We start from the raw sequence: 14,624 nt of genomic DNA on the forward strand, positions 1-14,624 counted from the left end.
GCACTGGTCAGGAGAAAGATACACCCTTTTCTCCATAAAGATGGATAGAGTGAAAGAAGCAACAGAAGAGGAACTTGTGTGAGTGCCCTCAAAAGTGTGTGTGTGTATAGATAACATATGATATTTATGGATATATTATTTATACAAACCTTGTATTTAAAAATACTCATAGCACAAGCCATAATTTATCCCTGCTGTACCAAAGATTAGTACACCAATAAAATGAAGTTTCTTTATATGAACAATATAATAAAATGAAGAAAATGTTATCTCAGAAGTAAAATGTATCTTTCATCTACATATGTATAATTTATTGTTAGTCAATGCTTCTCTGAATAATTTATAGTGAAATGTGAGTTTTACTAATGAAAATCCATTTTAATTTTTACATTAAAATTTTTATAGGTCCTTAATATCCTGCCTCTAAAGGTTACTTTCTCCCAAAGCATACTTTCATAAAAGAAATAAAATAGGTAATAAAATTATATTGATATACTGTAAATAATGGTTTGCAATGGAATAATGTGTTTATTGCCCCACAAAAGATAAGGATCTACAACTGGGGGTTGAACTAAGCAATGAGAAGGAGCACAAATCCCCCTCACCTAAATGCAGAGAGAGAGAGTCCCCCTCCCACCCACTTTTCTCTGTCTTGGGGAAGTGCTGCTTTAAATGTTCATAGATACTTTAGTCTTCATGTAATTGAAGTTGCAGCTTTTATTCTGAGTAATTCACTGTGCATTCATTATTATGGAGTTTAACTCACTGCTGATCATTGTCAGGACCTTTTTTTGTCCTTTGCACTAGTACTTCATTCTGAGTTTCTTTCCTTAGAGCAAAAGAAAGTACATTTGCTGCTTATTTGCAAGATAAGTAAGTCTAAAGCTGAACTCGCTGTTGAAAACCAAGTTCATCATGTCTAGGAAATGGGACTACTTGTGCAGGTTAATGTAATGGCAGTTGAGATTGCTGGCAGGGAATTTTCTAACCATGCTAATTAAAAAGCAAGAGCACTTTCTTGACTGTCCATTTTGACAATTCAATGGCTTGTTTTAGAAAAGATGCTCTTGTGAAACTATAGGTATAGTCGAGCACAACTTTGCCATGAAGTAATGACAAGAGACGACTGCAACTAGATAAATCACCTTTAAAGTATCAGAATACTTATATGCCCTATAAAGGAAACACCTGTTAAGTCCAAATGTCATAACTCTGTGAATATTCCAGTGAATACTACAAGCTATCAATGAAGCATTTGTCAGCAAGATCACAGAACAGAAAAAATAATAAAGACATGCAGACATCAAGTTTGTCAAGCTGAAGCATACAGTAAATGTAACGGGACTGATAGATTGTGATGAAAGAGATGGACCATGTTTGCAATGTCTATGAAATAGTCTATAAGAAGAAAGGTGATATGCTTCTCTAACCCAAACCCATCCTAATAACTGTCAGACTCTGAAATAAAAGAAGCTCAGATTTCACTTTTTTGGATAATAAGTGATAGCTGCTACAACTGTCTGATACATGTGAATAAGGTTGGAAGGACTACATTATTGAACAGAACCTTTAGCAACCAATGAGTCACATATGCAGTGCTGTCCCTTTAAATATGCCTGGAACTGTCAGACTTTGCATTTTGATAGCCATACACTCATGCCACATCAACTTGTGGCTCCTTTTAAAATATTTAAATATTATGCTGATGTGAAGACAGAAACAATGAGACATGTATGCTCTAGTATGGTTAACCATTGAAGCTGCAACTTTATTAAAACCCTTGACCAATGGGGACCATTCTCCCCATCTTCCTGGCAAGGCTTTTCTAGCGTGGACTTCAGCTGGGCACCAACAGCCCTGGGTTATACAAACCTAAGGGGAGGTCTGAGGCAAGTCTGAGGACCATGCCTAAACAGCACATTGGGTTAGAGGGACTTCATGTCAGACACTTTAAAACCATCAACTGCACTGGAACCTGCCAAAGTCACAACAATGTAATTTAAAACTCCAAAATTGGATCACAGATAGAAGGTAAAAAACCCTCATAGTACTTTGTAAACTTTGCCATATGGGAAAAATCCCTTTTGGACCCCAAACAAAGTTTAGTGATCAGTCTAACCCCGAACATCATAAGAGGTCTAGCTCACTACATAAGTGTGGGTAAGTATGGGGTTGGACCAGAGTCAAACCAGTGACTCGCCAATGCAGCAAATGGAGCTCAAAATGTCTACTCAAAACAGTAAGAGCAAGTTGAAGCACCACCCACTCACTTCCCCCAGCTGGGAGGAGCCACTCATCCAGCCTCTTGTAGCTCCACTATGCAATGACAGTGGGAGTAGGTGGGTCCAGGCTCCATCATTTGAATCCCATGTGGGATAGTCCCCTACCTTTAGAGGATGAGGGGGGGGGAAGAACGAGACACATGCTGGAGAGAGAGGGAACCAGGAGGAGTGTATGTAGCACTGCCCCAGCTGCTCCTGCTTGAGAATTTCCCTCTTTTTCCTATCCCACCTGCAAAAAAAGGGAAGAGGGGTGCCCCCCTTTTGCCCCTCTGGACACATCAAAACTGCACCCCAGCTAGTGAGGTGAGCATTTTAGTGAGAGAGTATAATTAGGACTGCTCTTGCTCCAACAAAAATGAAGTGCTTTTACTTTCACAAGTGGCTACAGGGATACACTTGCAGCTTCCATGTTGGACTTGCCCTGAGAAGCAAGTTCGTATAGTGGCTATGAGAAGTTTAAAAACCTTTGTTTTCAAATGGAAATGCAGGTTTGAACATAGGCAATGCTCAAATTCATATTAATAGCAAAAGTCAGAGCTTTCAAACTTTTAAAAAGTGACTACTTGCACTTGTTTCTTAGAGAAGCAAATCCAAAATGGAGTCCAGAATTTTATTGCTCCCATTAGTCCTGTACAATTCTGAAATTGGTATCATAGGGCCAAGACAGTTCTGTAGTATATAACACTATTCATAGAACCTAATTATAAAAAGGGATGCCAACTATGAGATGTATTTACTGGAAAACATATAGAGGAGGAGGACAGTAAAAGCCATTTCCATATGATAGTTGTTCTGTGATCTATGTGAGATGACTTGGTGTTAAGGCTGGTTCTTAGTGGGCAAGCATCTACAGAACAAAGCAAAGCAAACAAAAACATCTCCACGATTCCACTTTTATAGGAAGTATGCAGAGAGACAAAGGAAGGAATAAATTCAAAGACTGAACTATTCTGTCCCTCTTAGAAATGGTAATTCCAGATCAGAGGAGAGAACTATGAAAGAAATTATCTGGTATAATTAAAATATCTCAGCAGTCTGTGGTCCTAAATACAGTCCGTAGGCACTTTTAGTTCTAGATCTCCTTGGTAGAAGAAAGTAAGGATTGTTAATCTCTAGAAAATAAAAAAGTAGAATTTTTTTGCTACAAAATGCATTGAATACAACACATAGTTGCTGTCAATGACTCATGAATAACTATATAAAAATACTCTGCCCTCTGAATCAGTATTCTTGATTCCTTATCAAGCAGACTCAAAAAAATTCAATAGGTGAAGAGACAACTACACAGTCCCTTCTGTGGTTAAACGAAAGGGGGAAATCAGGAGGCAGATCTCCTCAAAATCTTTAACACAAAAGAGTTGCCTGAACTTTATGTTTGCTCATTTGAAGAGAGAGGAAGATTTTGTGACAGTGTTAGAAATTAAAACACCACCTGTAAAAGACTGTAAACAATTATAAACAAATATTTCTCTGAAACACTACTGAGTCACAGCCCCATAAAAGCTGCACATAAAACTAACAATGCTGAAAAATAGTTGACCAAAACAAAGTATATCTGAAGGCTACAATCCGTCACAATTAATGCACTGCTGGCTCCTGAGATCAGTAAGCAGATAGGGAAAACAGTAACCACATCGGCATTTCTATAGTGAACCATGTGTGAGAGTGAGAAATGATTGAAATTTTCACTGCAAATGACTCCTGGTTTTTCCATGGTGTGACACCCTGGTACCCCCTTATTCACCACTGTCATATAATTAGGATATGTTTTGCACAAAGTATGCCTTGTGAGGTGGTATTCTAAAAATGTTGATCTACTAGACATTAATATCTCATTGGATAGTATGTACTATCATCATATATGAAGTTATGAAGTTTGGCTATGTATGTGTTACTGAAACATGTTGTGAGGTTGAAAACACCCACAAGCAGCCTTTCAGGTACAATAGTAAAAAGGCCAAACAATGTTAATGGCTTATTGAGGAAATGCACACAAGCACAAGGATTACCCCAGGAAAAGTGTACAATAGAAAATCTCTCAGAGATAGCACTATACTATGGGAACTGTTTGACTCAAGTTACAGGAAAAGAGCTTTCCTGCAAGTGGGAAGAAGATATAAAAGGGGGAAATGACATCATGATGGTACCTCACTCTCCCTACAACAACACATCTGGAAACACTTGAGGAACAAAGACTGAACTGGGGGAAGTGATGGTCCCAGCCTAAAGGGAGTTCTAGCCTGTGTATGAAAACCTGGGAAACCCAAGCTGCACAGCAAAGGCAGCTTTTGCCTTAAGAATCTGCCAGCCTGTTTATTACTCAGGGTGAGAATCTGCTAATTCACATCCTATCTATCTAGTATGTTAAGCTCAGTTTGCTGTTTATTTACTAGGTAATCTGCTTTGATCTATTTGCTATCACTTATAATCACTTAAAATCTATCTTTTTGTAGTTAATAAACTTATTTCATTTTTTAATCCAAACCAATGTGTGTTTGACTAAGGTGTCTGGTGAAAATCTCAGCTTGGTTACCACAAGTGTGCATGGTCCTCTTCACATTGAGGGAGAGGTGGACCGGGTATTAAACCCATATACTGACCAGATTTGACCAGGCCAGGATGGTACTGCTCTGGGGTCCTAGGCTGGGAAGCTGGTGGTTAGAGAGCCCTGCATGTAACTGCAGCTGGGTGTATCCCTACCTGTGTGAATGCTGGTGAAAGTGCAAGTTTGGGGGGCTTTGCAGCTTGTCACAGCAGCACAGCATGAGAGGAAGTCCAGGCTGGTGGGTCAGAAGGCTCAGTAGTACCCCAGTTCCAGGTGGCACCCCAGGGGGAACCCGTCACACATGGCATTGCCTATAACTGGAGAGTGGAAGGTTGTGGAAGAAACATGCCTTTTCCCCATTACGAAAATACTGTCCTGTAGGCAACTACTGAAAAATTAGTAGTACTTCAAAAACAAAAATCAAAATTAATATGAAAAAGTGTTGTTTCAGGCCTAATTTTTAACTCATGAATGTGCTACGTATGAATGAAAGATATCATATGCACATGTAATTATCAGCTTTTTAACACTTTGCAAGTAACTTGCTAGCCAAAGTGAAAACGTTATACTGTAAACATACCTTTTTCATCAGCTTTGTCTTTTATTGCAAGAGTATCATTACTCAAAGATACAGTTTGGGCATTTAATACATCTGTCCTCATTCCTGGAAATTTTGGAGATGAAATTAATCGTCCTTCATAGGAATATAAATAGATCCCTCCACCATCTATAAGAAGAAAATGCCTGCAAACAATATAGCTCATTTAACTAGTTGTAGGAGCACAATACCTCTGAAAATCAGATCCCAAGTGTTTAAAATTGGGCACTCAAAAATAATGTACACTTTTGAAAATTTGGGCTTAAGTTATCTGTCCAAGGCCATACAGCAAATTAGAGGCAAGACTAAAATTAAAACTCAGGAGTTCCTGATTCCCAGTCTTATTCTACAAAACAATGCTGGCTCTCGGCAGAGCTACACACAAAAAAAGGTCTTTTTGGTAAATGATTTTCAGTTGGTAACCACATAAACATTTAAAATGGAGGAAATACAGCCACTTCATGCATGTATAAATATTACATATAAGTACTATTAGTGAAAATGTAAAATTGCATTTTACTTTTATTCAGCACAGTTGATCATTTTATTAATAAGTAGAGGACCAGCTTGTAGTAATGATTATTTCTATATAATATGTTCCATTTAAACAAACAAATATAAAAGATCAAAAACAGATGTTAGTGTAACAGCTGAAGATTATTTACTTTCCATTGTAAATAAAAGATAAGTATAATGATACACTGCAAATGTAATGTATGAAGCAATTCAGTTCTGCAATCATATCATAGATACTATATAACAACATGACCTTTTAGTCACACAATGTGACTCCATCCACTACCTACCAATACTGTATATTTTATTTTGTTACTAGTATTTGAGAAACACCCACCCACTCACAGAGTTTTACAAATGTACATTTTAACAAAAAACGAGTCTTGTGCATTATAATAAACAAACTACCTTTCTGCTTGTAGAATTAAACTAACCGTTCCTTCTTTGAGGTCAAAGATAAGCGGTGTGTTCCAGTTCTTTGTACTAAAATAATATTAAGATTAGCATTAATTAACATTTCTAAAATTCACAAAGTAATGAAAATGCATTTTTATCTTTGATTTTCAAAGGTCTGAATGATAGTTAGGTGTCCAATTCCTATTGAAAGTCATGGCAGTTGGGTATCTAACCACCATTTCCGCCTTTGAAAATCTCATCACATGAGTTTACCCAGCGGATCATGCAGCTGCACATCTTCCCTCCTGCTTCCTAAACACTTTATGCACTGGGGTACACAGAGCCCTTGTAGTATTGTGCTCCATGGCTTGTAAGTCGCACACAACCTCACTCTATTCTGCCCTCATACACATTGTAGAACCACATCAGTTTAGTTTGTTCAGTCTTCCGCAGCTTTTACACTGGCCACAGGATTTACTCCTATATGAATTTATGCCTGCACTGGTGGTTCAACAATAATCATATTATTGAGCAGGGAAACAACATTTAGGTATTAGCTTTAGATTCCAGCACCTATGACTGGTGAACTATGTTACAGACATGACATGATTGAGTTCTATATCATCTCTTATAAATAAGGCTGCAAGTTTGGGCTGTCTACACTACAAAATTAAGTCGACTTTATCTAATTCGACCTCGAGCCCCCGAATTAATGAAGTCGATTGTGCGTGACCACACCATGCTCACTGTCTCGATGGAGTGTGTCCTCACTAGGAGCACCTGCATCAATGCACAAAGCAGTGCATTGTGGGTAGCTATCCCAAAGTGCAACTTGCCGCAGTGTGTTTTGGGAAGTTTGTGCAATGCCTCACAGGCCCAAAACATAGTCTCAGGGGAGAATGAGAACATTGAGTTGGCATCCCATGATGCACTGTGCTCCCTCCCTCACATCAATGGCAAACAACTCAGTGGTTTTCACGCCTTAAAACCGCCGCACATATGCCATAACCTCAGAAGCATGGAGCCTGCTCAGCTGTGCACTCTTGCTGTGAGCATCTCAAACACCTCGCGCCTTCTCCTGCGGTATTTCCAGAGCCAAAGTAGGACCCGCCGCATGGAACATAGCGATGTCCTGCAAGCAGCCCTGCTGCAAGCCATGGAAAAAAACAATTCACAGTTTCTGATGACAGTCACAGAGCAGCTGCACTTCGTTGAGCACCATTTCTGGTCCCATGAAACAAGCACTGACTGGTGGGAACGCATTGTTTTGCAGGTATGGGATGATGAGCAGTGGCTGCAGAACTTTTGACTGCAGAAGACTACCTTCCAGGAACTTTGTGCAGAGCTTTCCCCTGCCCTGCAGTTCAGCAACACAAAAATGAGAGCTGCTCTGACAGTGGAAAAACGAGTGGCGATCACTATTTGGAAGCTTGAAAGGCCAGACAGTTACCAGTCAGTGGGGAATCAATTTGGAGTAGGTAAATCAACCGTGGGATCTGCTGTGCTCCAAGTGTGCAGGGACATTAATTGACTTCTCTACTAAAGGTAGTGAGTCTGGGAAATGTGCAGGACATAGTGGATGGTTTTGCTGCGATGGGGTTCCATAATTGAGGTGGGGCGATAGATGGCAAGCATATCCCCATCTTGGCACCAGACCACCTTTCCAAAGAGTACATAAACCGAAAGGGATACTTTTCAATGGTGTTGCAAGCGCTTGTGGATCACAGGGGGCGTTTCACTGACATCAACGTAAAATGGTCGGGAAAGGTTCATGATGCACACACATCTTTAAGAACTTGGGTCTGTTCAAAAAGCTGCAATCCGGGACTTTTTTCCAGACCACAAAATTAACATTGACGACGTTGAGATGTCTATAGTTATCCTGGGGGACCCAGCCGACCCCTTGCTTCCATGGCTCATGAAGCCATACACCGGCCGTCTGGACAGCAGTAAGGAACGGTTCAACTACAGGCTCAGCAAGTGCAGAATGATGGTTGAATGTGCCTTTGGTCGTTTGAAAGGGCGCTGGAGAAATCTATTAACAAGATTGGACCTTAATGAGGAGAACCTCCCCATGGTTATAGCTGCCTGCTGTGTGCTCCATAATATCTGTGAAAAAAAGGGAAATTTTTCCACAGGGTGGGCAGTTGAGACAGATCGCATGGCAGCCACTTTTGAGAACCAGACACCAGGGCAATAAGAAGAGCAGAGCAAAGGGTGCTGCGTATCTGTGAGGCTTTGAAAAGCAGTTTCAGTAATGAGTCACAGTAATGTGAGCTGCTTGTATGCATTGTGCTTTCCCAAACCTTCACCTGGCTTATATCACTGTCTCTGTAAAGCCAACCCCCTGCCCAAGCCCACTGATTCTACTCAATAAAGCAGTGGTTTTCAAACTGTGGGTTGCAACCCATTACTGGGTCACGGAATGTAAGGCAGTGGCTCGCGGCGGCTCTGGTCAGCACCGCCCACTGGGCTGTTAAAAGTCCTGGTGGTGGTGCTGCCCAGCTAAGGAAGGCTAGTCCCTACCTGTTCCAACAATGTGCCCCGGAAGCGGCCAACAGCAGGTCCGGCTCCTGGGGGGGGGGAGGGGGCATGGGGCTCTGCGCGTTGCCCCTGCCCCGAGCACTAGCTCCGCACTCCCATTAGCCGGTTCCTGGCCAATGGGATCTGGGGGGCAGTGCCTGTGGGTGAGCGCCATGCGGAGCCGCTTGTGCACCTCTGCCTAGGAGCTGGACCTGCTGCTGGCCGTTCCAGGGCACAACACGGTCCGCAGTGTCAGGACAGGCGGGAATCTTGCCTCTGCACCCGGGCTGTGCTGCTGTCCGGGAGCTGCCGGAGGTAAGCCTGCACCCCAATCCCCTGCTTCAGCCCCACCCCAGAGCCTGCACCCCCAGCCCAGAACCAGGACCCCCCTCCCACACCCCCCATCCACTGCCCCAGCCCTGAGAACCCTCCTGCACCCCAAACCCTTCATCCCCGGCCCCACCCCAGAGCCTGCACCCACAGCCCAGAGCCCTGAACCCCTCCTGCACCAGCCCAGAGCCCCCTCCCACACCCTGAACCCCTCATTCCTGGCCCCACTCTGCAGCCCTCACCCCCACACCCCAAACTTATGCCCCAGTCCTGAGCCTCTCCCACACTCCAAACCCCTCATCCCCAGCTCCGTGGGGTCATGGGCATCAACAATTTTCTTCAACTGGGTCACCAGAAAAAAAGTTTGAAAACCACTGCAATAAAGAACATTTATTTCTCAAATCCATTTACTTTATTTAACAAACATAAGAGGGAGAACAGAAAGAAAAGGTAACCTTGGGGAAAAGGGGTTGTAAAGTTGGAACGGGAAAAACATTTTCACTGTGTAACATAACACCGCATTCCAGACCATCAAAGGTCTGTGAATGGGCACTTTCTGTTCCTTGTACCCTCCCCCACCTGAGTTAAGCGAAAGGGATAATGGACTTTTCACCCACGCTTCATGGAACGCTTCGGGGAGGGTGATTCTGCGCCAGGCGATGCTGGCTGGCTGGCTGTCCATCAGGGTCTGCAGAGGGACTCTCCCCTCCCGCTTCTATTCCTGCAGTTCAACCAGACGCCTCAACATGTTTGCTTGGTCCCTCATAATCCAAAGCATCTCATCCTGCGCGACACGTTCTCGTTCATTGGAAGCTTTTCTGCTCTCCATGTCCATGTCTAACTTCTCAGACAGTGAAAACCTCCACGCTCTCAGCTCTGCATCAGTTGTCCCAGATGTGTTCATTATCTTGGTGAACATGTCTTTCCGTGTTCTCTTTCTCCTCCTTCTAATCATTAAAAGTCTGCTTTCAGGTGTTGATGACCCTCCGAAGGACACATTTCCAGCTGTCAGTCAGGGGAAAAAATAAAGGAGCCATTGTACATGAATAAAATGTTTCCATAGCAAGGCCGTTTTCAGAAAAAAAAAACCCTTATTACACTAGGTGCAAGCCATAACATAATCAGAGTCCGTAATCGTTCACTGTACCATTTTGCTGCTCCAGTCATGGTGAGTAGCCCCCCCCCCTCCCCGGTCATGGGTGACGACACTTCTAATGAAGTTTATGGCAGGCTCATGTCAGGAGCACAGGTAGCTAGTTGAACAATGGCCCTTCCCCATAGCACCAGGGAAGCTGTTTACAAACGGGATGGGGGGGGGGGGGACATTTTCACTCCCAAATTGCGGAATCCCTCATGTGGGGCCCCAGTTCCCTATCAGTCACTTTAAACTACTTGCCGACCCATGCTGAGCACAGTCTTTTCCGGGGGCCACCCTCTGCGTAGCTGGAGCAGCCTCTTGTAAGCAGAGAACCACAGCACCTCGCTTTTTCTTCATAGTAAACATGCAATACCACCAAATGTGTGTGCCCGTTAAAGTTTAACTGGACTTTCATTTTAACTGTATACTCACCAGAGGTGCCTTTCCAGGCATCACTGTCAGCCACCGTGATGTCCTGCGACCCACAGTGCTCCAAGGTTAAAAATATGTCCTGGCTCTCGGGGAGAATGGATCCACTGCTCGCCTGTCTCCCATTCTTCTCCTCCTCCTCCTCCTCCACTATATAATCTTCCTTGTTGTCCCTAGACTCACACACCTGTGAGGTGTCCACGTTGCTTGTGGGGGTGCTGGTAGGGTCACCCCCAAGAATCACATGCAGCTAGTTGTAGAACCAGCATGTGTGGGGTTCAGCACCAGAACAATGTTTGCCTCCCTTGCCTTCTGGTATGCTTGGCGAAGTTCTTTTATCTTCACACGGCACTGCGGTGTGTCCCTCGTGTAGCTCTTCTCCCCCATTTCACGAGCGATCTTTGCATAGATGTCAGTGTTTCTTCTGCTGGATTGGAGCTCTGCCTGCACAGAATCTTCTCCCCATACAGCAATGAGATCCACCACCTCCTGTGCAGACCAGGCTGGATTGCATTTGGGGCATGTAGTCTCCATGATCAGCTGAGCTCAAGCTGGCATGCTCCCAGTGCTGATCAAACAGGAAATCGGAATCCAAAAGCTCCCGGGGCTTTAGCAGTGGAGGGACTATTTTCTGTGTACCTGGCTGCAGTGCAGCAGAGTTAAGAATGATCTCCAGAGCGGTCACAGATGAGCATTGTGGGACACCACCTGGAGGCCAATTAAGTCGAATTACACAATGCTGCGTCTGCACTACCTCGCAGTTGGCCCATGAAAATCGAATTAAGCTATGCCTCTCGCAGAGGTGGATTACAGAAGTCGACATCAGAGGCGACTTAGGTCGACGTAAAGGACCAGGTAGTGTAGACACATACATTAACAGGTCGACTTAAGGCAGCTTTCTTCGACCTAACTCTGTAGTGTATACCAGGTCTTTGTTACAGAGGTCACGGAAGTCACGGATTCCATGACTTTCCGTGACTTCTGCAGAGGCTGGTGCGCCTGGCTTAGGGGCAGCTCAGGCAGCACCGGCTGCTGCTGGGGCAATCTTGGGCCACTGTGCCCCCACCCCCACCGCCCACAGAGTTTGGGTGTGGGACGGAGCGGGGGTTGGGGCACCGGATGGAGTGAAGTGGGCTCTGGGTGGCGATTACCTGGGGGTCTCCCTGGAAGCGGTGACATCCCCCTCACTCAGCTGCTAGGCGGAGGAATGGCCAGGCAGCTCTGTGGGCTGCCTCCACCCAGAGCGCTGTCTTTGCAGCTCCCATTGTCCGGGAACTGCGGCCAATGGGAGCTGTGGGGGCGGTGCCTGCAGGCGGAGGCAGCGTGCAGAGCTGCCTGGCCATACCTCTGCCTAGCAGCTGAGAGAGGGGGATGTCACCGCTTCTGGGGAGCCCCCCCAGGTAAGTGCCACCCAGAGCCCGCCTCACCCTGTCCCTTGCCTCAACCCCCTGCCCGCTTCCACAGCCAAACTCTGCTGCTGCTGCTGGGGGAGAGAGGCGCAGAGCAGGTAAGGAGCCTGCCGGTGCTGCCAACCCCACCCCTCCAACACTAGCGGGAGTCCCAAGCCACGTGCTGCCCCCCACCCCCTCCAAGCAGCCAGGACCCCCTCCCCCAGCACCCGCGGGGCCCCCGGGCAGCCCCCCCCAAGTTTATTCACTGGTATTTTTAGTAAAAGTCATGGACAGGTCACGGGCCGTGAATTTTTGTTTACTACTCATGCCCTGACCATGACTTTTACTAAAAATACCCATGACTAAAACGTAACCTTACTTATAAACAATCAATCCTATTTCTAAAGAACCTGAGCAAAGGTAATGGTATCCAAGAAACAGCTTGTATGTCATGGACTCTGAGCAAAAAGCAATGTTATCAAAGCAGTAACCAGTGCAAATGGGTCAAATGGCCAAATGGGTGCAACTGGCAGCTCCAGAATCTAGAGGTGAGCAATTGTCTGCGCCATATTTAGATATTTGAAGGGTAAGAGTAATTTCCCATAAAATGTATTTATCGACTATTTTTTTTACTCTATTTGCTCTATCATCAACTTGTGTGAATTGCCATAGCTCAACTGAAGCCAACAGAGCTAGGACAATTTATACCAGCTGAGGATCTGGCACATGGGGTACATTTTCAAAGAGTAAGATAGGATTTAACTGTGCAACTTTCATTCATGTTAGTAGAACTCATCAGTGGCAGAGCTAATGGGGGTTAAAAGGCAGTGTGACCATCCCTGTGGCAGCCTTTAGGTTGATGTGTGGCATCTTTTCAAGAGCTGGGGAGCAAGCCCGGCTCTCACTCACCCAGCATCAGCAGCTCCTGTCTCGGCTGGATTTGCTTCCCTGCTCTGGGCATTGCAATATGGTGCATGGGGTCACATGGTGATGTGACCTTGTCACATGGTGATGTGACTCTGTCACAAAGCCACTCACTCAAATTTGGCCCAGGCACCCCTCGGTCATGACAGAGTGGTGGCTAGGCCAAATCTAAATGGTGTTGCGACCCTGTGTTCCAGGTCACAATGCCCAGAGTGGGGATCAGGGCCCAGTTCCACAGGATGGGAGCTTCCACTGCCTGGTAAATATGGGGCAGACTTGGTCTCCAACCCACCACCAATGATCCACCCCCTTCCTGATTGCAAAAGCTGGCTCTGCCACTGGAATACATTTTGTAATTCCTTATGCAACTATGTTGAAAATATACATTAGTGCGTATATATATGGGTTCTATGACATATTTCTATAAAAAGATTGGATGTTTTCAAAGCCAAACCATGTATAAGCTACTGTACTTTAAATCAAACTCCTTCTGAATTCTCACAATGATTGAATGGATCAAATGATACTTCATTAATTCAAATTACTTACGAAAACACATAACACTGAAGAGAAGTTGAAACAACTAAATGCCCATAGTTCAAAGAGGCCTTAATGACTCTGTCACGGAATTCAAGTAAATCCACTGCATCATTAATAACATTACGGACCTAATAAAAAAGGTTTATGGTTAAAAAAATGAAAATAACGGAACAGAAAACACAGCATAATATTATATTCATTGTTAATTTTCATTAACAGCTGGCTGATATTATGCATTTACAGTACCATGTAACTATGTAGGAACACAAAGATTTAAAGAAAAGCATTCATGAATAAATCAATAAAAAGCTCCTGTTAACTCACATTTAATAACCTTGCATAGTTTTGAAATTAAAAGGATTGCATTAAGTATCTGGTTTTTACCTGCTAATTTGTTTTGTGTGTTCAAAGTCCTGACTTGTAAAAAAATGGATCTGTCTTACTGAACAATGCCATCACTTAAATCAATGGTACACCCTCACCTGGAATCCTGTCATTAGGTCTGGTCACCCTGTCTCAAAAAAAATTACAGTAGAACCTCAGAGTTACGAACACCAGAGTTATGAACTGACTGGTCAACCACACACACCTCATTTGGAGCCGAAAATACACAATCAGGCATCAGAGACACACAAAAACAGCAAATACTGTACAGTACAGTATTGTTTTCAATGTAAACTACTAAAAAATAAAGGGAAAGTTTAAAAAAGATTTGACAAGGTAAGGAAACTGTTTCTGTGCTTGTTTCATTTAAATTAAAAGCAGCATTTTTCTTCTGCACGGTACAGTTTCAAAGCTGTATTAAGTCAATGTTCAGCTGTAAACTTTTGAAAGAACCATAATATTTTGTTCAGAGTTACAAACAACCTCCATTCCCGAAGTATTCATAATTCTGAAGTTCTACTGTACAACAGTGATGCAAAAGTTTCAGTGTGGAGTAACAAAATTAGAGACTTGGATAATCTTCCTTAAAAGGAAAAATGTTGGCACTGTTTAATTTTAATATCAGAGG

At 43.8% G+C, this 14,624-nt stretch overlaps 1 protein-coding gene across 2 annotated transcripts in view; it reads right to left on the minus strand.

Moving 5' to 3' along the window:
- The window catches only part of IFT80 (intraflagellar transport 80), a 154,005-nt gene that overhangs the window by 21,964 nt on the left and 117,417 nt on the right, over positions 1 to 14,624 (minus strand). For both annotated transcript variants that reach the window (XM_026650014.1, XM_026650015.1), the window contains 3 exons: positions 13,622 to 13,740; positions 6,350 to 6,424; positions 5,408 to 5,571 (listed from right to left, as the gene is read on the minus strand). In XM_026650014.1, the coding sequence (XP_026505799.1) occupies positions 5,408 to 5,571; positions 6,350 to 6,424; positions 13,622 to 13,740 (358 nt within the window). The remainder of the gene's footprint in view (positions 1 to 5,407; positions 5,572 to 6,349; positions 6,425 to 13,621; positions 13,741 to 14,624) is intronic.

The sequence above is a fragment of the Terrapene carolina genome, unplaced genomic scaffold, assembly GCF_002925995.2.
Source record: "Terrapene carolina triunguis isolate 2854851 unplaced genomic scaffold, T_m_triunguis-2.0 Scaffold88, whole genome shotgun sequence".
In the NCBI taxonomy this organism is placed as follows: Eukaryota; Metazoa; Chordata; order Testudines; family Emydidae; genus Terrapene; species Terrapene triunguis.